General features: G+C 37.3%; 1 protein-coding gene across 6 annotated transcripts in view; it reads left to right on the forward strand.

Moving 5' to 3' along the window:
• Positions 1-26,290, forward strand: part of TFDP2 (transcription factor Dp-2) — a 172,860-nt gene that overhangs the window by 120,785 nt on the left and 25,785 nt on the right. For 5 of the 6 annotated variants that reach the window (XM_043595236.1, XM_043595237.1, XM_043595239.1 and 2 more), the window contains 3 exons: positions 3,480-3,601; positions 5,018-5,065; positions 23,530-23,692. In XM_043595236.1, the coding sequence (XP_043451171.1) occupies positions 3,480-3,601; positions 5,018-5,065; positions 23,530-23,692 (333 nt within the window). The remainder of the gene's footprint in view (positions 1-3,479; positions 3,602-5,017; positions 5,066-23,529; positions 23,693-26,290) is intronic. The other variant, XM_043595238.1, reaches the window with a different exon arrangement.

Consider the following 26,290-nt stretch of genomic DNA (forward strand, 5'->3'; position numbering starts at 1 on the left):
TCTCTCTCTCTCTCCCCCCTCCCTCTGCCCCCTCCCCCCACTTGCACGTTCTCTGAAATAAAAAAAATAATACTGCACAAATTATGCAGTCTATTTCAAGGGTAAATCGGAATGCTTAGATTTGTTTTGTCTCCTGTTCTAGAAATAGAGTAGACAAAGACTCATCAAATACTCAAATTTTCCTTCTTAAGCTTCACACTCAAGGTCGGCATGATATAGGACATTTGAATGTGTGATGTAGTGATTGTTGAGAATGATATCCTTTATATTGTAGAGTATTTCCTTACTGGATTTTATGTAGACCTTTGGCATACCAGTGAATAAAGAAGCTCCTTTATTTTCATTTTAAGAGCTAAGTCTTTGGTTTCAGTTCATTAAGTATTTGCTGTGCCTTTTCTGTGAATATCTCCTAGCAGTGTATGAGGCTCTGCAAACATTCACTCTACCCTTAAAGATGGTACGCTGAAATGGAGGTGCGGAGGTGAGGTGGAATGTGTAGAGGGGGTAGGAGGTACAAACACATTGTCCAGTATTCATATTTTTTCATGAGGTAAACTTCTGAATTCCTTATTTAATAGTCCTTGGAATATAGTAGAGAATCAGAATTCCCCAGATACCTATCAGTGTTTCTTGTCTTTTGTTTTTATTTTCTTATCTATAGAATTAACTTACTAAAATTATTTCCTAGACATTTGTATATAGTAATATCTCCCTAGCCCCAAATTCACAAAATACACACAAACAGAGGTAACTAAAGTTCTTAAATATTTAGCAAATGAATAAATGTTGGCAAGACTTTATTTTTTTTAATAAGTTCTTCTTTTTTTTAATGTTTTTGAGGGAGAGAGAGCATGTGCATGTGTGAGCAAACGAGGACAGGGGCAGAGAGAGGATCCAAAGCAGGCTCCACACTGACCACAGAGAGCCTGATATAGGGCTCCACCCCACAAACCGTGAGATCACGACCTGAGCCAGAGTCAGACCCTCAACCGACTGAGCCACCCAGGCACCCTGACGAGACTTTAAAAACCAAGTCTGCAGGCCTCTGGGTGGCTCACTTGGTTAAACCCCACACTCTTGATTTCTGCTCAGCTCATGATTTTGTGGTTGATGGGCCTGAGCCCCAGGTCGGCTCTGTGCTAACAGCGCAGAGCCTTCTTGGGATTCTCTCTCTCCCTCTCACTTTGCCTCTCCACTGCTTATGCACCTGCATGTACTCTATCTCAAAAATAAACAAACATTTAAAAACCAAGTCTGAACTGAACTTGAAATGCAAATGGATCCTTCTCTTTGTTCTTTATAGAACACATTAGCAACTAACTTAATGACTAGACTTAGACCCAGCTTGCAGAAACAGGTGTCATTTGATCAGGGAGACAAAAATTAATTAATATTTTGACCTACATAAGGCAGTAGAAGTAGAATTATTTCTTTTAAGATCTGTCATTTAAAAATTATGTGTTGCTCACATAGATGCTTTTCTCTCTTAATTGGGACTTAAACAGAACCTTATGGAAATTTTCAAAAGTATACAAAAATAGAATCTCTTCCCTTAGAAAATCCAAAGATCTGGGGTTGCCCAGGTAGGGGCAGTCCCGTGCCTCTGGGTTGGAATGAAAAAAAAGAAAGAGCATCCCTTTGTGCCCAGCAGCTCATTCTTTGACAGTTATTCACATGCCAATATTGTTTCATGAACATCCCCATTCACTGGAGCATGCCCTTAATTTTTTGACAAAATTACTTTTAAAGATATTACTAAAATACTAAATTGTTTTTTGTATTAATTATTATAAACATTTTTGGAAAGAAACATGGTCTATTTACCAGTGAAGTCTAAGAAGCATTTTGGTAACATATATCAAAGAACTTTTTTTAAATGTCTGTATCCTTAGTTCCATTAGTTACCTTTCTGGAGTCTGTCCTTAGGAAATAGAAATTAAGGCTAAGATCATTGTACAAAAATGTTCATCACAGTATTGTTTATACTATTGGATAATTGAATATCCATATGTATCTAACAGTAGGGAACAGTAAATCAAATGTTTTACCATTAAAATGTGTTTGAAGAGGAGCATCTGGGTGGCTCTGTCAGTTGAGTGTTTGACTCTTGATTTCGACTCGGGGTGTGATCACCGGGTCGTGGGATTGAGCCCTGCCTCGGGCTCCAAGCTGAGTGTGGAGCCTGTTTAGGATTCTCTCTCTCTCTCTCTCTCTCTCTCTCTCTCTCTCTCTGTCTCTCTCTGTCTCTCTCTGTCTCTCTGTCTCTCTCTCCCCAACTCAGGCTCTCCCTCACACTCCCTCTCAAATTAAAAAAAAATTAGTAACAAAATGTCTTCAAAGAATATTTAATGACATGAGGAAATGCTCTTGAAAAAGAAGATAAAATTGCATCTGTATAATAATCCAAATTGTGGGGAGCCTGGGTGGCTCAGTTAAGCTTCTAACTTCAGCTCAGATCAGGATCTCCTGGTTTGTGACTTCAGGCCCCACATGAGGCTCTCTGCTGTCAACGCAGAGCCCCTTCAGATCCTCTGTCTCCCTCTCTTTCTGCCCCTCCCCCACTCTCCCATGTGCACATACATGCTCTCTCTCAAAAATAAAAAACATTTAGGGGCGCCTGGGTGGCGCAGTCGGTTAAGCGTCCGACTTCACCCAGGTCACGGTCTCGCACTCCGTGAGTTCGAGCCCCGCATCAGGCTCTGGGCTGATGGCTCAGAGCCTGGAGCCTGTTTCCGATTCTGTGTCTCCCTCTCTCTCTGCCCCTCCCCCGTTCATGCTCTGTCTCTCTCTGTCCCAAAAAGAATAAATAAACGTTAAAAAAAAATGAAAAAAAAATAAAAAACATTTAAAACATGGGGCACCTGAGTAACTCAGTCAGTTAAGCGTCCAACTTCAGTTCAGGTCATGATCCTGCAGTCCATGAGTTGGAGCCCTAGATTGGGCTCTGTACTAACAGCTCAGAGCCTGGAGCCTGCTTCAGATTCTGTCTCCCTCTCTCTCTGCCCTTCTCCCACTCACACTCTGTGTCTCAAAAATGAATAAATGTTAAAAAAATTTTTAAATAAATATAATAATAACAAGCTAAATTGCATAATGCCTTTGTATATATTTGGACATGAAGATCCAATTTACTGTTGCCCTAGTTTGAATACATCAAGTTCAACTGCAGTTAGGTTCTGTAATTTCAAAGAAAGCTTCTTGCTTTTCTGATTTTTAAAACATTGTTAGTTACCAACTTAATCCTTCCAAATTGCTGTTCACTTGCTGAAACCTGAAACCATATCACTATTCAAGATACTTGTGCTTTAAGATCCTAGAATATAAGCAAATCAAAGTTTATGATTTAGATGATTGATATTAAGTACATTTTAGGCAGTGAGATTTCCTCCTTATATGTAGCTTAGCAGTCAACATGATTTTCTACATGTATGCTTTTCTTTATAATTAAGAATATTATTTTCTGTGTCCTAACTTTATAGATTATAAGCACACCACAGAGACTAACCAGTTCAGGAAGTGTTCTGATTGGGAGTCCATATACCCCTGCACCAGCAATGGTTACTCAGACACACATAGCAGAAGCTACTGGCTGGGTCCCAGGGTAAGACTGTTGTTGCAAGTTACCATTTTTAAAACTTTTTTTAAGCTGTGATCTTTTCCTCTCACTCTCTTGTCTTCTGTTCTTGTCTCATGTTAGTCTAGTCCTTAAAAACTAATGTGTGGCCTTTAAAATCACCTGTTTTATTTCACTTTATATCTCAGATATGAAGCAATCATTTTTAAATACAATATGGAGCAATCATTTTTAAATACAATAATTTGTACCTGTGTCTTCTGACTTTTTCACCTCTCAAAAAGTACTGTTTTTATGATTATCACATTTAGCTGCTTTGGAGATGCACGAACTACATTGTTTTAATAAACATAAGAAAAGAGTTATATATTAAGTGTTGGCTATCCTCCGAATTTCCTGTAACTTTTTATTTCCTTCAAAACCAGAAAAGGAACTAGGGAAAAGAAGCCAAATACATTAAAATTTTTATTGAGTTTTTTCTTGATCCTTTTAAAACACTGGACAGTTAAATCAATATCCCTTGCGTTATTCATTTACCACTTTAGTATTAAACTTTTACATGTTTCATCTCTGCCTGTAAATACCCTTACCCAGCCTTTCTCTGCTCCTTATCATTTTACCATTTAATCGTCCTGTAAAAGAAAAAAATCTTAAGATAAAGGACTCAAAACTTCATTTTGTCACTTTAGAAGTTATTTTCATGGTGACATACTGTACTCGTAGTTCTGTTTGACTTACAATTGTGAGTTAGCAGACAGTAAATTTTGGTTGTGTAAGAGCTTTCTTGTTCCCAGGATGTTAAATAATCCTGGCAAAGTGTTTTAAGCCATATACATGTTCATGTGTATACACATATAAACACACATTAGAGACAGAATAGTTTCATATGAATACATCCTTTTCCACTATCAAATGAGATGAAACACCATCACCTGTAATCCCATGGCCTCTATTCAGTCCTTAATACACGAGGACCTAGAAGTTACCTCGGATTTCTGCACAGCCTTGAGAGATTATAACATGAAAGCCACGCCTGTGCCAGTCGTGTTGGCCTGCTTTGGAGATGGCCAGGGTTTGGGTATTTTCAGCCCAGCTGTGTTTCATATTAGGGGTGGAATGATTGCTCTGTTGTTCTGGAATGAGTCATACTTTCTGTGCCTTTCTAAGTCTGCAACATTTCTTCCCATATTCCTCGAGCTCATTTCAGCCTACAGTATTATATTGTGGTCTTTTTGATCCTATGATAAATTTTATTATGTTGTGATCTCTTACTCCTATGATAAAATTATAGTTTTTATTTTATGGACATATCTTTCATGTTTGTTAGGTTTTGTGTTTGGATATATTTGCTGTGAAACTAGACAAGTTACAGTAAATTATTCATAAAATAAAGTTGTGTTTAAATACCTGTTCTTTTTATGCTATCTTTTTTTTTCTTTTTAGTGATAGAAAACGAGCTAGAGAATTTATAGATTCTGATTTTTCAGAAAGGTGAGTATAAGCGTTAAGTGTTTTGTTTGAGAGATGCTACTATGTAGAGAGGAGTTTGATGTCTGGACGATTCTAGTTTAGAGATGTTTTTCTTCACAGGACTTAATTGAGTTTCTGCCATTATTTTATACCTCAGTGAGTGTTGTATTTCATTTGTCATTACATAAATTCATTATATTTACATAGGTTCAAAAGAAATCATCCTGTTAGTAGATTGGCTGTTGGTAGTGTATTATTTAGCCCTCTCCCTCCTTTTGGAGGATGAAGTGTCCTACCAAAGTGAATATTCGACATTACCTCAACATGCCCAGATTTTTTAAAAAGAAGTTTTATTGAACACATTTAAAGATTGTAGTAAAGTCTCACTTCTTTCTTAACTAATGAGTCGAGTACAGTATAACATTTCCTTAGACTATTAGGACAGTGTTTCTCAGTGTGCATCAGAATCACCTGTGGAGGGGCGCCTGGGTGGCTCAGTCAGTTAAGCGTCCAACTTCAGCTCAGGTCACGATCTCGCGGTCTGTGAGTTCGAGCCCCGCGTCGGGCTCTGGGCTGATGGCTCAGAGCCTGGAGCCTGCTTCCGATTCTGTGTCTCCCTCTCTCTCTGCCCCTCCCCCGTTCATGCTCTGTCTCTCTTTGTCTCAAAAATAAATAAAACGTTAAAAAAAAAAAAGAATCACCTGTGGAGTATTGAACGCAGTATGAATGTCTACCAAGTCAGAAACTCCAGGAATAAAAACGATCATGTAGGGTCATTAAAGTTCAGTATGCCATGCAAGCCACTACATGAAGTACCATATTAATGTTGTGCTGGTTTTTTTTTTTTTTTAAGTTTATTTATTTTTGAGAGAGAGAGAGAGAGAGAGAGAGAGAGAGAACACAAGGCAGGGAAGGGCAGAGAGAGAGGGAGAGAGAGAATCCCAAGCAGGCTCTGCACTGTAAGCACAGAGCCCAGTGTGGGGCTCGATCTCACTAACCCTGAGATCATGACCTGAGCCAAAATCAAGAGTTGAATGCTTAACCAACTGAGCCACCCAGGTGGCTCTATATAAGAGCCACCAGGGGCTCTATAGTGCCCCAGTGTGGCACTATATTAAAATAAGACCTGTCGTCTTCGAGGCAGGAATTCTGTAAGGTTGTTACTTACTGTCTTAAATAAAACTTCCCCAGCTATGCTTTCTAAATTTGATTTTTGATTTTTGATTCTAAGATCTTTTAACTCCTTTTTCCAGTGGTGTTTTAATCTCTGTTCTTTTGTTAGGTCATTTGCTCTCAGAATAATAAATAGTTTCCTGTCTTATCTCTTTTCTAGTTTGCCACCTCTGATTTGCTGTGCCCTGAGAAACTAGGTAGCCAAATGCGTTAACATTCAGTCTAAAATAAAAATGAGAAGACTCTGAGTGAGGACCTTGAGGAGATACATATTTTTTAAAATGTGTGTTTTCTTGCATTGGGACTGGCTGTACTTCTGTTCCTTTGTGGCATTTGTTGCTTGCTTCTTGGTTCTTAATTGTTTTGAACAGATAAAATCATGTCTGAGGAACTGCTATATCATATAGAAATATATGGGGAAATACATTCTTTTCTTCCTAATGGAAATTCCTCTTTCTAGCTCCTGCTGGTCTTTGTGTTTATCCCTGGAAAGGGCAGCAGTACAAGTTCTTATGATGTATTCAGCAATGCATAAGGCCTTAAAATAGTACTTTTCATTTGTTATGATTGGTAGCCCTTATGTACTGCCAACAATATAAAAAACATGATTCTATTTACACTCCTTCATAAGAGAGACCTCTAAAGATCACATATAAAAGTGCCAGATTGAGTTTGTTGGTATAAACACTGATTCAACTTTTCCTTTTTGCATATGATTCAGTGACCTTTTTTCTAGTGATTTTTATTCTTTTTATTTTTTAATGTAACTTTTCTACAATGAATCCCACCCCCACCCCCACAATCAAGTCACGAAGATTACTGCATGTGATTTTTTTAATGTTTATTTATTTATATTTATAGAGAGGGAGAAAGAGAGAATGCAAGCAAGGGAGGGGCAGAGAGAGAGGAGAGAAAAAAATTGCAAGCAGGCTCCATGCTGTCTGTGCAGAGCCCAACAAGGGCTTCATCAGGAACCATGAGATCATGACCTGAGCTGAAATCAAGAGTCAGACACTTAACTGACTGAGCCACCCAGGCACCCCTATTGTTTTTCTTACAAATGTTTATTTTCCTCCAAATGCATTGTGTTCTTCTGTAACGCTGTGAAACATCTTTGTTTCCCTTCTCCCAGAGTTGAGGTTCAAAAAGCCAGCTCTCAACCATAGACTAGTCTTTATCTCTTCAATGTTTTGTATGTTGATTTAGTATTATATCTGTAAGTATTTGTATTTGTTTTCTTCAGGGATTTATACATCAGTATATAGGGATACGTTCAATGTTTTTATCCGCATCTTACCACTTGACAGTGCAACTTTAAGTATGTCTTACACAGCTGTTCCTTTGTCAAGGTCATTTGTGAGAGCAAGTCAGTTTCTGAAGAAATCTTGTTTGGTAGGTAAAGGATCCTTTGAGGGATTCTCATTGGTTTTTTCCCTGTATTCTGATCCACTGGACTTCTTTTCAGAGAGCTCGTAGAAGAAGCTGTGAAAATCCCCTTTCTGTTCTTGTCTGGGGGTTTAATCCTGAAAGATGTTTGTTCACTCTCTCTTTCTTCCTTTGGACAGAATCTGATGGTGTCTTCTACATGCATCTCTTCCAGATCTAATTTTCCATTTGGACCTCTGCTGAGGGATTCAGAAGGTCCTGGGTGCCCCACAGGCAGCAATGGCAGCTTGTGGGTGTTTTTCTTTGTTCTTGTCTTAAATGAAGATTTGGCACGCTAGTGTTGCATTCTTCCTGTAGGCTCATGTAATCTCAATATCTTTTTGTTGGTGGAAAAGTTAGAATTCCACTTATTTTTAATAAACTAATAATTTATAATTAACTAATGTAAACTGTAATAAGCTAATAGTAATCAAAATCAGTATAGTCAATATGTGTACAGCTTCAATGATGTTTATGAAATTGTTCATTTAGCAAACATTTTTAATATCTACTAACTTATGTTCTAAGCATTGGAGAGAATAATAAACAAGACAGGTAAGTCTGCCCTTAGAGAGTTTGTATGGGGGGGGGGGAGTATAATAAGCAAATAAGATTATTTTTATTTTTTTTTATTAAAAATTTTGTTTAATGTTTATTTTTGAGAGAGACAGAGTATGAGCAGGGTAGGTGTAGAGAGAAAGAGAGAGACACAGAATCTGAAGCAGGCTCCAGGCTCTGAGCTGTCAGCACAGAGCCTGACATGGGGTCAGACTCACAACCGTGAGATCATAACCTGAGCCAAAGTCAGATGCTTAACCAACTGAGCCACCCAGGCACCCCAGATTATTTTTAGATTACGGTAAGTGGTATACAAAAAAAATAAGAAAAGTGATTGTGGCTACCTTGGAGAAAGCCTCACAAGGGAGGTGATATTTGAATGCAAAGGAGTCAGGCTGCTAAATAGATTAGGTGAGGTGGGGGAGACAGGGATTCTGGGCAGAGGGAGTGGCAAATGTAAAGCTCCCAACCAGGTTGATGTATTTGGGGAAGCACAGTGGCCTGGAGATAGTTTGAAAAGCAGAGTGATATGACATGAGGGTGGAGAGGTAGGCAGGGTTCAGATCATGATGAAAGACCTTTGTAGGTCCTGGTAGGGAGTTTGGTTTCTGTTCTAAGGAGGATTTTCAGCAGGGAAGTGGCATGATTTAAGTCACTGGCTACTGAGGGGTAAATGGATTCTAAGGAGACAAGGACAAAAGCAGGAAAATCAGAAGACTATTGCAGAGGACAGTGGCCTGGCAGTGGAGATGGGAAAAAAAATGGATAAATGATAGACATAGAACCAACAAAATGTATTGATAGATTAAAGGAAGGAAGAGGAGAAATAAAGGATAGCTTTGGTTGTTTTGCATGAACAGCTAGGTGAATATTGATGCCATTTACATTTATTGTATTTAGGAGTAGGTTTGGGAAGAATTTTGTTTTAGACATAATGAAGTTCAATAAGTTTATTAGTTATCTAAGTGATGGTATCATTAGTATATAAGTAGTATCATTAGCACATAAGTGGTCGCAAGCCTAAATGATACAACACAAGGAGGGAGAGAATGAAGATCCATAAGGAATAAATATTTATTTCCCATTTCACACCTCCTCTTCCACCCATACCCAACACAATGGATACATACTTCCAGGAAAGTAAAGAGGTTTTTTTTAATTGTTTTACTAAGTTACCACATGAAATTATTTTGCTGATTTACATATTCTTGTTGGCTCATTTAAGTGGGAAATGAAGTTTTTATTACTTTTGTAAATAAAAATAAATTATTGGGAAAATATAAAAAGACAGTGGTTATAGGTTCTAGTTAAGCACCTGGAAAGATAATATTCTTTGGGTATAATTCATCTGAATTCTTCAAACGAAGTTATAAAAGTTAACATGCATTTCAAACTATACCATATTAGTAGTTTTATTTTCTATTTATTTTCCTTTTTTTTCTCAATTTGGCTTTATTTGGTAAAGAACACTTCCTACTGGTTTCTTTATTAGATTAATAAACTAATAGAGATTATAGTGTTTATACCCTATAGCCATATTTTGATGTTATTTGGAAAGAGGGTCCTGGTGTTCCAAATAGCTCGATTCTGAGAAAACTTAAGTAAAGTAAACTCTAAGATTCAGATAGTGAGTTGGGCGCCTGGGTGGCTCAGTTGGTTAAATGTCAGACTCTTTTTTTTTTTTTAATTTTTTTTAAGGTTTATTTATTTTTGAGGGAGACAGAGCGCAAGCAGGGGAGGGGCAGAGAGAAAGGGAGACACAGAATCTGATGCAGGCCCCAGGCTCTGAGCTGTTAGCACAGAGCCTGATGCAGAGCTCAAACCCATGAACAATGAGATCATGACCTGAGCTGAAGTTGGATGTTCAACCAGCTGAGCCACCCAAGCACCCCTAAGCATTGGACTCTTGATCTCAGCTTAGGTCTTGATCTCAGGGTTGAGAGTTCAAGCCTTGCATTGAGCCCTGCACTGGACGTGAAGCCTACTTAAAAAAAAAAAAAAACAAAGATAGTGAGCTTCCAATTTAAGATGATAGACTGAACATCATGTTTATACCCCAAACCCTAAAATCCTATCGAAATTTTCATGTAAAAAATAATAAAAGGAAGTATATCTCTAAAAGTGCTATAAAAAGTGGTAAAGATACAGATTTTCCAATTAGATGAAAGCCAGTGTGATTACAATAAAGGACAAGTGGTAGTAGAGAATTTCACATCCCAAAATATGCATTGGAGAAGTCAGAATTGGAAATGGAAACCATTCTTCCCTATACTGACTGAAATGGAGAGGCTCTAGGCTTAGAGGTAACAAGTATAAAAAGCAAGAATAGGGCACCTGGGTGGCTCAGTCAGTTGATCATCTGACTTCGGCTTGGGTCATGATCTCACGATTCCTGGGTTCTGACCCACATCGGGCTCTGTGCTGGCAGTGCAGAGCCTGCTTTGTATTCTGTGTCTCCCTCTCTCTCTGCCCCTCCCCTACTCACACTTGTCTCTTTCAAAAATAAACATTAAAAAATTTTTTAATTTTAAAAAAGTGAGAGTGAATTAGTAAGGGAGGTAATGAGGGCACTGAAATGAAGATTATCCAAGGAGCACCTAGCAAGTTGAAGTTTGCCAATTTTCCAAATCCCTTTGTTCCTCCCATTTCATCTCCATACACATAGATATTACACCAAAGACATTTCTTCCCCGGGGCTGAAACTTAACAGAATTGATATCAAGGAAATAGGACTCTCTGCCTTGGTTAAGCTTGTAATTGACTTCTTTCATTTAGCATATTTTCTTTTTTTTTTTAATGTTTATTTATTTTTGAGAGAGAAAGAAAGCATGAGCAGAAGATGGGCAGAGAGAGGGAGGCACAAAATCTGAAGCAGGCTCCAGGCTCTGAGCTGTCAGCACAGAGCCTGACATGGGGCTTGAGCCCACGAATTGTAAGATCATGACCTGAGCTGAAGTCAGGTGCTTAACCGACTGAGCCACCCAGGCTCCCCTTATTTAGCATATTTTCAAGATTCATCCATGTTGTGGCATATATTAGTATGTTATTCCTTTTTATTCCATGGTGTGGATATACCACATTTTGTGTATTTGTTCATTAAAGTTGGATATTTGAGTCGTTTCTGCTTTTTGGCTATTATGAATGACGCTGCTTTGAACATTTGTGAACAAGTTTTCATTTTTCTTTTTATATATATACCTGGGAATGGAATTGCAAGGTCATATGGTAATTCTTTAGCCTTTTGAGTAACTGACAGGCTGTCTTCTGGAGTGGCTGTACCATTTTACATTCCCACCAGCAACAGCTTCCAATTTCTCCACATCTATCCAACACTTATTATTTGTCTTTTTTATGGAGCCATCCTTGTGGATGTGAAATGATATTTCATCATGGTTTTGATTTGCATTTCCCTAATGGCTAATGCTGTTGAGCATCTTTTCATGTGCTTATAGGACCTTTATATATCTTCTTTGAAAAAGTCTTTCTAAATCCTTTGGTCTTTAATTATTGAGTTGTAAGAGTTCTATATGTATTATAGAGGCAAGATCCTTATCAGATATATGATTTGCAAAACAATGTCTTATTCTGTCTCAGTTATCTTTTCACCTACTTGATGGTGTCCTTTGAAATACAAAGTTTTTAATTTTGGTTGGGTTTAATATATGTTTTTTGATTCTTGTATTGCTTATGCTTTTGGTGTCATCTTTAAAAAACAATTGAGGGGCGCCTGGGTGGCGCAGTCGGTTAAGCGTCCAGCTTCAGCCAGGTCACGATCTCGCGGTCCGCGAGTTCGAGCCCCGCGTCAGGCTCTGGGCTGATGGCTCAGAGCCTGGAGCCTGTTTCTGATTCTGTGTCTCCCTCTCTCTCTGCCCCTCCCCCGTTCATGCTCTGTCTCTCTCTGTCCCAAAAATAAATAAACGTTGAAAAAAAAAAAAAAACAATTGAAAAAGCCAAAATCATGAAGCCTTAGCCTGTGTTTTCTTCTAAGAGTTTTATAGTTTTTGCTCCTACATTTAGGTGTTTGACCTAATTTGAGTTACTCTTTAAGGTTAATTTGTGTAACGTAACTTAAAATCACACAGAATACATGTGAAATGTATACTTTTTTGGCATTTATTTTTATAGCATTTCACAATTATGTAAAATTTTTAAATAGGCCTAGTTTTAAGTTTATTATTTAAAATTATTAACCACAGGGGCGCCTGGGTGGCTCAGTCGATTGAGCGTCCCACTTCAGCTCAGGTCATGATCTTACGGTCCGTGAATTCGAGCCCCACATCGGGCTCTGCTGACAGCTCAGAGCCTGGAGCCTGCTTCAGATTCTGTGTCTCCCTCTCTCTGCCCCTCCCACACTCATGCACGCGCGTGCAGACGCGCGCACGCTCTCTGTCAAAAATATACTTAAAAAAAATAAGATAAAATAAAATTACTAACTACATTAGAAAGCAAACTTTATACTATTTTGTCTTTAACTCTCATTTTATGATGGTGAAACGAGCATTCCTGAACTATTTTCTCAAGAAAAGGCAGACCTTTTCTGAATGTGACCATGATAGTAGTAAACCAGATTTGAAGTGGGAGTGATTTAAAGAATGAAGAACAATAGAATTTGTAAATGTTTTGCTGAGAGGCATGATCCTTTCTATATTGAATTTGGGTTTTTAGCCATAACTAATGATAAAATGCTAAAACCATGGCATCTTATTTTACAAAAATATACTGGCTAATGAAGCCATGACACCATCAACACTTGAGCATAAAAGACAACAAAACATAAATAAGTTTAAAACCAAAAGAACCACTGAGTAAATAAATAATAAACTATTGTTCACCTATCACCACTATCCATCTCCAGAACTTTTTCACCATCCCATACTGAAATCCTGTACCCAGTAAACAGTAACTCCCACTTCCCCCTCCCCCAGCTCCAGTAACCATAGTTTTACTATCTGTCTCTATGAACTTGACTATTTCTATTTCATGTAGGAAGAATCATATAGTATTTACTCTTTCATCTCTGACTTATTTTACTTACCATGTCTTTAAGGTTTATTAATGTTAGAGCATGTATCAGGATTTCATTCTTTGTTACGGCTAAATAATGTTCCATTATATGCATGTACTACGTTTTGTTTATTCATATGTTGATGGACATTTGGGTTGTTTTCACCTTTTGACTGTTGTGAATATTGTTGCTGTGAAGGTGGGTATAAGAAGTATCTGTTGGAGTCCCTATTTTTAATTTCTTTAGCTGTAATAACACAAAGTAAAATTACTGGATCAGATGGTAATTCTATGTTTAAGTGTTTGAGGAACCATTATAGTATTTTTTATAGCTACTGCACCATTTACATTGTCACCAGCAATGTACAAAGGTTCCAGTTCCTCCACATTCTCACAACACTTCTTTTTGGTTTTGATAATAGCCATCCTAATCTCATTGGGGTTTTGTTTGCATTTCCCTAATGATTATTGATGTTAAGCGTCTTTTTATGTGTTTATTGGCCAAGTTTAATTTCTTGATTCAGCCAGGGCTGAGTAGTATCCTTCAGTTTTGTGTTGCTCATGAAAATTCTGGTAACTCATGAAGAGTTTAATCCTTCCTCATAGCAGCCTTGTGAGACAGGCACTTGTGTTTCTGTTTTTCAGGCAGAGGAGTATCATGGATCAGAGCTAAATGAAGTAAACTGTTCAAAATACATAGCTAATAAATAGTTTACCGATGTTGGTATTTAACCCGTTTTCTTCAAGTTCATGCATGAACTGATTGTATAAAATTATTTTCTTTTATATTTTTATAAAATATATAAAAATACATTTTTATACAATCCTAAAAAATCTTATAAAGTTATTTTACTTTCTATTTATATTTTATAATTAAATCTTATTTCATTAACTGAACTAATCTTTTAAAATTCTTATATATGGTCTTGTATTTGTTTCAAGGTCATGTTCATCAGCTATTGAAAGTCTAGTTTTTCCTATTTAAGGACCGTGTTTAGTTTCTTCCTTTAAAATATTCCATGTCTGACAATAGAAGGCAAATTAGTCAGGTGATCGCCCTACACTATGCTATGATTATCTTATTGCTCCCTTTTTATTTTTTTTAAAAATGTTTATTTGTTTTTGAGAGAGCACAAGTCGGGGAGGGGCAGAGAGAGACGCACACACACACAGAATCTGTGTCAGGCTCCAGGTTCTGAGCTGTTGGCACAGAGCCCAATGCAGGGCTTGAACCCATGAACTGTGAGATCATGACCTAAGCCAAAGTCGGACGCTTAACCAACTGAGCCACCCAGGCACCTCTTATTGCTCCCTTTTTTAAAAAGACCTAGAATTACATGAAAAACAACAACCCTGCTCCATCCCTGGCTTTTAAAAAGTTTATAAACATGGAGTTGAGAATTTTATTTACTTAAACCATTATCCACTTCTTAGCATAAATATAAAACCCCATACACAACATATTTCTTTCAGAAATAACTCATGCACTATTTTTAACAGTTCTTATTTACTTTTTTTGCCCACCTTGTACTAATTATACATATTTACATATGGCTAGCCATTTGTATCCTAAATACCCCAAACACTGAGGGCAAATCAGCATAGAGTGGGCTTTGTGTGAAAATATAAGTAGCAAATGGGAATTGGTAGACTCTTTTAAAAAATGAAATTACTTAGAACAGTAACTAGCACATACGTAGCATTCAGTAAGTATTTACTATTTGCCATTACCACTGATTTTAAACTGAATAGGCCGTGATCCAGTTTACGTAGAAAGATCACCATAATGGCCTTATGGAGGAGGGATTGGAATGCCTCTAGACAGCACAAAGGAGAACCCTTATAAGGTTCTAGTGATATTTTTAGAGAGATGATGAGGGCCTGAACCTAGGGCAGTGAGAACTTAGAGAAGTGAAATTCAAAAGCTAGTTAGGCCTTGAAGTAGATTAGATTTGGTACAATTAGATTGATTCATTAGAAAGGGAATTAGAAGAATGTAGGATGAATCTGGTTTTTGGTTAGGGTGATTGGGTGGATGGTTCTGTCACTCATCTAGATGAGAACTGCAGTAGGATCCAGAGTTACATATTGTATATGTTGAGTTGTCCTTTATATTAATAGGGTATTGTGATGTTTAAACACCCCTTCCTGAGAAAGCTGAGCTGAGTATAGGAAACTGAGGATAGGACTAAACCATTGTAAATAAAGATATGCTCAAACCATTCTTTTTTCTCTCTTTTTAAAAGACTATTTACTTTAGAGAATTTAAAATGCAGAAGTAGATGACTGGTATCGTGAACCTCCTATGTGTGCATATCTCTGAACTTCAACAACAATCAATTCATGGCATATCTCATTTTGTATATACTCCCTCCTGTATTGTAAAGCAAATCCCTGGCATCCTGTCATTTTCATCATAAATCTCTGTACTGGTATCTTAAAAAACTCCTTTTTAAATATATCTACAATATCATTGTTATACCTAGGAAAATTAATGATAATTCCTTAATATCAAATATGTAGTATTCGAATTTCTATCTGTTTCAAATGTCATCTTTTGTTTGCTGGGGTTTTTTTGGTAAAATATAATTCAGTTACATACTGGCACAAAAACAGACGCTCAGATCAGTGGAACAGAATAGAGAACACTGAAATGGACCCAAAAACCTATGGCCAACTAATCTTTGACAGAGCAGGAAAGACTATCCAATGGAATAAAGACAGTCTCTTCAGCAAGTGGTGCTGGGAAAACTGGACAGTGACATGCAGAAGAATGAACCTGGACCACTTTCTTACACCATACACAAAAATAAACTCAATGGATGAAAGGCCTCAATGTAAGACAGGAAGCCATCAAAATCCTCGAGAAAGCAAGCAAAAACTTCTTTGATCTTGGCCGCAGCAACTTCTTACTCAACATGTCTCTGGAGGCAAGAGAAACAAAGCAAAAATAAACTATTGGGACCTCAGCAAAATAAAAAGCTTCTGCACACGAAGGAAACGATCAGCAAAACTAAAAGGCAACCGACGGAATGGGAGAAGATATTTGCAAACGACATATCAAATAAAGGGTTAGTATCCAAAATCTATAAAGAACTTACCAAACTCAACACCCAGAAAACAAATAATCCAGTGAAGAAATGGGCAAAAGACATGAATAGACACTTCTCCAAAGAAGACATCCAGATGGCCAACTGACACATGAAAAAATGAGCAGCATCCCTCATCATCAGGGAAATATAAATCAAAACCACAGTGAGTTACCACCTCACACCTGTCAGAATGCCAATATTAACAACTCAGGCAACAACAGATATTGGCGAGGATGCAGAGAAAGAGGATCTCTTGCACTGCTGGTGGGAATGCAAACTGGTGCAACCACTCTGGAAAACAGTATGGAGGTTCCTCAAAAAATTACAAATAGAACTATCCTCTGACCTAGCGATTGCATTACTAGGTATTTATCCAAGGGATACCTGGTATACTGTTTCAAAGAGGCCTATGAGCACCCCAATATTTATAGCAGCGCTATCGACAATAGCCAGAGTATGGAAAGAGCCCAAATGTCCATCAATGGATGAATGGATAAAGAAGATGTGGTGTGTGATACATGTATATGTATATACATGTATGTGCACTGAATATGTATATACATATATGTGATATATGTATATGTATATACATACATATATATTTATATATACACATACATACATACATACAATGGAGTATTACTCAGTAATCAGAATGAAATCTTGCCATTTGCAACTGCGTGGATGGAACTAGAGGGTATTATGGTAAGTGAAATCAGAGGAAGACAAATACCATACGACTTCACTCATGAAGAATTTAAGATACAAAACAGAAGAACATAAGGGAAGGGAAGCAAAAATAATATAAAAATGGGGAGGGGAACAAAACATGAAAGACTCTTAAATATAGAGAACAAACAGAGGGTTGCTGGAGGGGTTGTGGGAGAGGGGATGGTGTAAATGGGTAAGGGGCATTAAGGAATCTACTCCTGAAATCATTGTGGCACCACCATATGCTAACTAACTTGGATGTAAATGAAACAATAAATAAATTAAAAAATAAATAAATACCAGTTACAGAAAAATCAAAAAGCAAATGTATGACTAATGAATTACTTTAAGGCAAACAGTCTTATAACCATCGCCAGATCAAGAAGTATAACCCAGAAGCCATGTCCCATGCAAATAAATATACCCTCTCTCCCCTATAATTAACCATTATCCCTATTTTTATAGTAATCACTTCCTTGCATTTTTAAATAGTTTTATTACCTAAATGTGCATCCTTTGGCACATTTTAGTCTTGTCCATTTTTTTTTAAATTTTTTTTTCAACGTTTTTTATTTATTTTTGGGACAGAGAGAGACAGAGCATGAACGGGGGAGGGGCAGAGAGAGAGGGAGACACAGAATCGGAAACAGGCTCCAGGCTCCGAGCCATCAGCCCAGAGCCTGACGCGGGGCTCGAACTCACAGACCGCGAGATCGTGACCTGGCTGAAGTCGGACACTTAACCAACTGCGCCACCCAGGCGCCCCTAGTCCTGTCCATTTTTTTAAAAAGTTGAGGGATGCCTGGGTGGCTCAGTCAGTTGGGTGCCCGACTTTGGCTGAGGTCGTGATCTCACAGTTCGTGGGTTCGAGCCCTGTGTCGGGTTCTGTGCTGACAGCTCAGAGCCTGGAGCCTGCTTCAGATTCTGTGTCTCCCTCTCTGTCTGCCCTTCCCCTGCTCATGCTCTGTCTCTCTGTCTCTCAAAAATAAATAAAGTTTAAAAAAACAGTTATCTTAAAAAAAAAGTTATCTTTTATATATAGATTTCCCTTCTGTCCCCTTATTTTCCTTATACTTTAGTTGTTGAAACTAGGCTATTTGGCCTCTGCAGTTTCCCATAGTCTAGATCTTCTTGATTTCATACTCATGTGCATCTCAGTATCTTCCTGTTTTCGGTGTTTCGTGTAGTTTGACAGTAGGATTCAGTGGCTTTGTAGACTGGTGTTTGATCCTTAGCAAGACTATAGATGATGTGTGTTCTTCCATTGTCTCTTTTTTTTAATGATGGTAACACAACCAGTGTTTAATGGTTATAACTCTTAATTTCTTGTGAGTTGCAGTTAGTGTTATTCTAACTACTGGCACTATTTTTATATAAAGACACTTTCCCTCTTTTACTATTTATTTACCTGCAGGTACAGTTCCTATAAGAAAGCAGGATAACTGCTTGACCCCTTTCCTTTTGTTGTAAGTGTTATCATGGAGTTTTGGTTTTGCTGTCTAGTTGTTCTCTTTTTGTATGGGGATTTGGAGAGTTTGAAAACTATACTGCTATTGCTGTTTTCCCAGAGTCCCCTATAACTAGTGTGTGTGTGTGTGTGTGTGTGTGTGTGTGTGTGTGTGTGTGTTACAGTCTATTTGAAATAAATTTATATGTCTTATAAAATCTGTAGATTCCCCTTCTGTATCTATCCTCCCCCCTAACTCCCCTTCTCTCTCCCTCCCTCCCTCTTTTTTTCCCTTACAGATTTTTAATTGAAGAAACCACTTTATGTATCCTAAAGAGAAAGCCTAAAGAGTTTGCTTACTGGGGCACCTGGGTGGCTCAGTTGGTTAAACATCTGACTCTTGGTTTCGGTTGAGGTCATTATCTCACAGTTCCTGAGATGAGCCCCTCACGTCAGACTCCATGCTAAGCAGATTGGGATTCTCTCTCCCTCCTTCTCTGCCCTATTTCCTGCTCACACTCATGTGTACTCTCTCTCTCTCTCTCAAAATAAATACACTTTTAAAAAAAAAGTTTGCTTATTGCATCCCTGTAGTGTAATTTAACATGTTCTTCTGTCCTTGGTATTACCTTTAAAGTGGCAGTTGGATCTGAAGTCTTTATCAGATTCCAGTTTCACAATAAAGTTATATATTAAGAACAAACACTGGATAGAGCAGCTCAAAGGAGAGCAAATACAGAAACAGAAGCACTGGAGTGAAAAAACTCAAGTTGAAAAGTTGACTTTGGCAAATAGGCAAATCCATAGCAACAGAGAATAGAATAGTAGGGGCTAGGGAGTGATGTATGACTGTCAGTGGGTACAGCATTTCTTTTTAGGGTGAAGAAATTAGATTGTGGTGATGGTTGCATAATTCTTAAAAACCACTGAATTGTATACTTTAAAAAATGGAATTTATGGTATGTGAATTATATTTCAATAAAGCTGTTATCTTTAAAAAAGGAGGTTAGATTTAAAAGCAAAGAGGAATACCTAATCCTTTGAGACTGATAGGAAGAAGGTTGGCATGGTACACATGCTGATAAGTTTGTAAGTGACCTATCCTATAAGCTCACTTACAAAGTGAGACTTACATATTTAACTATCGAATATATTGATTGGGAAATTCTATTGACATGTCAGACTCTGTATCATTGCTGACCAATAGAAATGTGATTTTTTTTTTTTAATGTTTACTATTTTTTGAGAGAGAGACAGAGCACTAGCAGGGGAGGGACAGAGAGAAACACACACAGAATCCGCAGCAGGTCCCAGGCTCTGAGCTGCTAGCAGAGAAGAGCCTGATGCAGGACTCGAACTCATGAACTGTGAGATCATGACCTTAGTGAAAGTCAGATGCTTAACCAGCTGAGCCACTCAGGTGCCCCACAATAGAAATGTAATAGGAGCCACATGTGACTTTTAATTTTATAATAATCTAAAAATTTTAAAGATTTTATTTATTTTTTAAATAAATAAATAAATAAATTTAATTATTAATTTATTAATAATTTAATAAATAAAATATTGGGGCACCTGGGTGGCGCAGTCGGTTAAGCGTCCGACTTCAGCCAGGTCACGATCTCGCAGTCCGGGAGTTCGAGCCCCGCGTCGGGCTCTGGGCTGATGGCTCAGAGCCTGGAGCCTGTTTCCGATTCTGTGTCTCCCTCTCTCTCTGCCCCTCCCCCGTTCATGCTCTGTCTCTCTCTGTCCCAAAAATAAATAAACGTTGAAAAAAAAAATTTAAAAAAAAAATTAAATAAATAAAATATTTTTTAAATCTTTTTTAAAGATTTTATTTATTTATTTTTAGTGTCTGGATAATTTTTTTTTAAGTCCAAGTTAGTTAATATATAGGGTAATAATGATCTCGGGATAAGATTTTATTTTTAATCTCTACACCCAACATGGGGCTTGAATTCACAAACCCAAGATCAAAAGCTGCGTGCTCTACCAACTGAGCCAGCCAGGCACCCCTGAAGTTAATTTTTATATCTCTTATTTAATCCAGTGTATCTAAAATATTATATTTCAGGGGCACCTGGATGGCTCAGTCAGTTAAGTGTCTGATTCTTGATTTTGGCGCAGGCTATGATCTCATGATTCATGAGTTTGAGCCCCATGTCAGGCTATGTGCTGACCGTGAAGAGCCTACTTGGGACATTCTCTCTCTCTCTCTCTCTCTCTCTCTCTCTCTCTCTCCCCCCCCCCTCCCCCGCTCACCTACAATCTCCCTCTCAAAATAAACCTTAAAAAACAAATAAAATATTATATTTCAACATGTAATTAATGTAAAGGTTACTCAGATATTTTACATTGATTTCTCATACAAGCTTTGAAACTCAGTGTGTATTTGATACTTAAAACATATCTCAATTCAGACTTCCCAGATTTCAAGTGCTCAGTGGCTGCATGTGAGTATACCTAGGTATTGGACTGTGCAGATGAGCAGGTTTAAAATGGAACTATGAACTTGTTCATGTCTCCTTGATCTCAGTAAATGATGCCTCTTCCTGAGGGTCATTCTCTTATTTCCCTCTTTCTCACCGTTCACATCAGTCACTTCCTTCTACTGATTTTTATCTTTAAAATTTATGCAAAGCCGTCTTTTCTTATCCAACCCTACCAGTTGCCCCAGTTTCAGGACTTGATATTTCTTGCCTGGCTTGCCTCTCAACTGTTCTTCCTGTCTCTGCTCTTGCCCCTCGTAAGTGCATCTTCTACTTTGCAGCCAGAATCTCTGCCTAACTAAAAATCTCACTGTGTCACTCCCCCACTTAACACCTTTAATGTCTTCCCAGTATTTCAGCAGTAGTCTGACCACAGTGAATGGCCATGTGATTCTTTGGGAATTTGGGAAAAAGAAAGTAGATATCCTTACTTCATTCTTTTAAAAAATACATTTAGTCTATTAAGGTATGTAACACAGAACATGTAAATAATTTATAAGTGAATATAATTATACTAGTGGAACGTGATCAAGTGCATGTTTATCTTTGTGGTGATGCTGCTGGTGCTGGTGCTGGTGTTAAGAACACTTAACATGAGATTTACCACTAACAAATTTGTAAGCATACATTATCATTGACTACCGACACTAGGTTGTATCAGCAGATCTCTAGAACTTGCTCATTTTGCATAAATGAAACTTTATACCTGTTGAGCAATTCCCTATTTCCCCTTTCCTTCCAGCAAGCACCATTCTGCTCTTTGCCTCTATGTGTTTGACTGTGTGGGACACCTTATACAAGTGGAATCATGCATTATTTGTCCTTCTGTGACTGGCTTAGCATAATGTCCTCCAGGTTAATCCTTGTTTACTGCATATGGCAGGCTTTCGTTCTCTTTTGAGGCCAAATATTCCACTGTATGTATAAACCATATTTTTTAATCCATTTATCTACCTATGGACATTGAGGTTGGTTCCATATCTTGGCTATTGCGAATCATGCTGCAGTGAATAGGAGAGTGCAAATGCCTCCTTGAGATCCTGATTTCAATTCTTTTGGATATATACCCAGAAGTGGGATTTCTGGATCATATGGAAATTCTATTTTAAATATTTTGAGGAACCATCATACTTTTTTCATAGCAACTGTACCATTTTCCATTTGTAAAAGAGTGCTAATTTCTCCATATTCTCACCAACACCTACCTTTTGTTTCTGTCAATTTTTAAAAATAGCCATCCTAACAGGTGTGAGATAATACTTCATTGTGGTTTTGATTTACAGCTTTCTGATGATTAGCAATGTTGAGCACCTTTTCATATAGCTGTTGGCCATTTGTGTGTTTTCTTCAGAGAAGTTTCTATTCGTGTCTTTTGCCCATTTTTTAATTTGGATGTGTGGGGTTTTTTTGTTAATGAATTGTTGGAATTTTTTAGATATTTTGGATATTGACCCCCTATCAGATAAAGGGTTTGTAAATATTTTCTCCCATTCCGTACGTTGCCTTTTCATTTTGTTTATTGTTTTCATTTGGCTTTTACCCCAGCAAGTCTTCCTCCTCTAGGTTAGATGAGATGTCCCTCTTCCTAATTCCCATGAACATTGTAAGTAACTGACGTGGCACTTACCTTACTATATTGGAATTCTCTGTCCTTTTAGGTCTGTTTTGTCTTTCTCCCGTCTGCCAAGACTCAGTACTGAGAGAAAGGATTTTGCCTCAATTGTCGTTTGTGTGCTCTAGTCCTTATTCCAGTTCTTGGCATATAGTTGGCACTCAGAAATTAGTAGAATTAAATTGAACCCCTGAAAATGTTAGTAAGTTATCAAAGTTTGGGCCTAGGCATTAACCAAACTTAAAATAATTGAAGACTCAGATCTGTTATTAATAGTATGACCTCTGTTTGAAAATTTAGTAGATAAATGAAACTGATGAAAGTGGTACTTTTAATTTTAGGTGAAATAGAACTGTAGCATACTTAGAATACCAAAAGGTAAGCATGTAAACTCTACTAGACTAGACAGTGTTTTTGTCTGTTCCTTTCATGGATTTATTCCTAGTGTGTAGAACAGTACCTGGCACATAATAGTAAGTTACTGGTCAGTAAATACTTGTTGATAAATGAATGATGTGTGTAGAAAAGCACTCTAACTTCATACTTTATTAAGCTTGTAAGGCAAAAGCATTATAAGTTTATATATAACATTGTAAGTTCAAAAACGTTTCTTCATTTCTAATTCAGTTTAAAATTTACCACTTGAGGGGTACCTGAGTGGCTCAGTTGGTTAAACGTCCGACTTCGGCTCAGTTCATGACCTCGCAGTTCACAAGTTCAAGCCTCACATCCGGCTCTACGCTGACAGTTCAGAGCCTGGAGCCTGCTTTGGATTCTGTGTCTTTTTCTGTCCCTGCCCCTCCCCAATTCACGTTGTGTCTTTCTTTCTCAAAAATAAATAAATAAACAAAAAAAAATTTTTTTTAATTCTTTAAAATTTACCACTTGAAACAAACATCATATTACTATATTCTCACATTACTTTATATTTTTGTAAAGGAAGTCTGGTGTATAAATATGTTTTTCTCTTTTAGTAAACGAAGCAAAAAAGGAGATAAAAATGGAAAAGGCTTGAGACATTTTTCCATGAAAGTGTGTGAGAAAGTTCAGCGGAAAGGTACAACATCATATAATGAAGTGGCTGATGAGCTGGTATCAGAGTTCACCAATTCAAATAACCATTTGGCAGCTGATTCGGTAGGTAGATCATTCCCTTGACGTTGATGTGATGAGTGATGGAACAGTGTATCTCTGGGATGACTATGTCCTTGATTTAAGGACTCAGACAAGCTAGGGAATCCCCAACTCCTTTACTTGAGGGTTTCATATTGTCTTCTGGGGAGTTCTTTTGTTGTTGACTTTTTGTTTGTTTTGTTTTAGAAAGGATTCTTTTATTATATACTTAAACATAAAGATGAACATGTATTTTTAAAACGTAGTTTTGGGGGTTACAAAAGAAACATTTATATTTGAATGACTTTGGAGATGTTTCTGAGTCCTTTGGTATTTCTTTGTGTCCAAGTCAATTAGAAAATTTTGTCTTGTTTTTAATTGAAAAAATAATACATGAACATGTCTATTAAAAACTCAGTTGTGGGCACCTGGGTGGCTCAGTAAGTTAAGGTTCCAACTTCGGCTCAGGTCATGATCTCACGGTTTGTGAGTTCCAGCTCCACATCGGGACCTGTGCTGACAGCTCAGAGCCTGGTGCCTGATTCAGATTCTCTGTCTCCCTCTCTTTCTACACTCCCCCACTCACACTCTGTCTCTCTCAAAAAGAAATAAGCATTAAAAAAATTTCTTTCTCTCTTAGATTCAGTTTGGTGTTTTATATATTCTTAGGAAATCTTCCATTTCATTCGTGTTCTCAAAATTATTTGCAGGGGCACCTGGGTGGCTCAGTCAGTTAAGCTTCCGACTTCACCTCAGGTCATGATCTTGAGGTTTGTGAGTTCAGTTGTGTCTCCGTCTCTCTCTCCCCCTCCCTGGTTCATGCTGTGTCTCACTCTCTCAAAAGTAAATAAACAGTAATTAAAAAAAATTTTTTTTTAAATTATTTGCAGTTATTTTTCCCAACAAACCATCTCTTGAATTTGTACTGACCCTCCTGTTTTGCAGTTAATTTCTTTTTTTAACCTTCATTTAATATTCTCTTCTCTTTCCTGAAGTTACTTTTGTTACTTTTCTACCCTGTAGACTCTGATGTATACTTTATTTACTTTTATTATTTTTGTTTAGTAATGAAAGTCTTTATGGCTGTGACTTTTCCTCTTGTGCGCTGCTTTAGCCATATCCCACTGATTCTGATATAATGTTATACTTTAGATATTCTGCAACTTTGGTTTTAATTTCCTCTCTGACCTAAGAATGGCATTAGAATTTGTATAGTTCCAGGTGATAGGGAATTTTGTTTGTTTGTCTGAATTTTCACTTTTATTACCTGTGTTCAGAGACTGTGAGTGGAACTATTTATATTTTTTGGATCACTTTGAGATTTTTCTTGTGAGCCATTAGATGTTTCTTTTCTCTGGCATCTGTAGAGAAGATATATGGCATTCTGATTCTGAGTGAAAGTGAAAGTTCTCAAAATGTTCTACAAGACCCTATGTGACCTGGCCCACCATTACCTCTCTGATCTCATCTGCTGCTATGCACTGTCTCAGTTACTACACTATAGCATACGTAACATTTCTTTCATTTTTCTACAAACTTTTTTTTTTTAACATTTATTCATTTTTGAGAGAGAGAGAGAGAGAGAGAGACAGACAGACAGAGCGTGAGCGGGGGCGGAGCAGAGAGAGAGGGAGACACAGAATCTGAAGCAGGCTCCAGGCTCTGAGCTGTCAGCACAGGGTCCGACGTGAGGCTTGAACTCACGGACTGCAAGATCATGACCTGAACTGAAGTCAAAGTCTTAACCGACTGAGCCACCCAGGCGCCCCTCTTTCATTTTTCTTAATTAAAACAAATAAGAAATGGATATTGAATTCAATCAAATTCTGTATAATTTCCTGAAAAATTAGGAGTTTGACACTGGTCATGAATGAGATTGGTGGGTTTTTTATTTTTTTGTTTTGGGGTGACTATGCCAGATATGCTCCTTATCAGACTATTACACTTGCTATTTCCTTTGTCTGAATGTCTTTGCTAAGGAACCATATGGTTTTTCTCCTCCAGTTTTCACTCAGATGTCACTGTACTGAGGCATTTTTTCTTAGCATGTTTCATCATCCAACATACATTTTTACTAACCATCCCTATCCCTACCCCTGAATAGAAGCAAGGGTTGGGTTTTTTTCTCTTCCCTTCTGTGTTATTTTTTTTTTGATAATTTGGAAGATTTGTAGTCTTTAGTTCTTTAGTTGATTATCTTTATGACTTTAAGTAACTTCAATATTTTATTTCTTTTGTTTGTTATCACCTGTACCAGTATGTTGATTATAGAGAGGAAAAAGTTAATATATTTATATGTACTATATCTCCTATTTTTACTCTCTACCACAGGATTCAGATTGACTATATTCGTGATAATTGTTAAAAGAATAATATTATTATGGTTGTTATTATGACTTTAAATGAATATATTGTGCCAAACCTCTATTATTACTTAGTTCATCTGTCTGAATAGTTCATCTGTGTTGAATCCCACACCCTTTAAAATATCAAGGAGAACATAAGCAGACTTAATTTGTTGCCTCTTCCTCATATTTTTTACTATATTATTATTTATTTTTTATTTTTTTATTTTTTTATTATTATTTTTTTTAATTTTTTTTTTCAACGTTTATTTATTTT

Source organism: Prionailurus bengalensis, chromosome C2 (assembly GCF_016509475.1).
Source record: "Prionailurus bengalensis isolate Pbe53 chromosome C2, Fcat_Pben_1.1_paternal_pri, whole genome shotgun sequence".
NCBI lineage: Eukaryota > Metazoa > Chordata > Mammalia > Carnivora > Felidae > Prionailurus > Prionailurus bengalensis.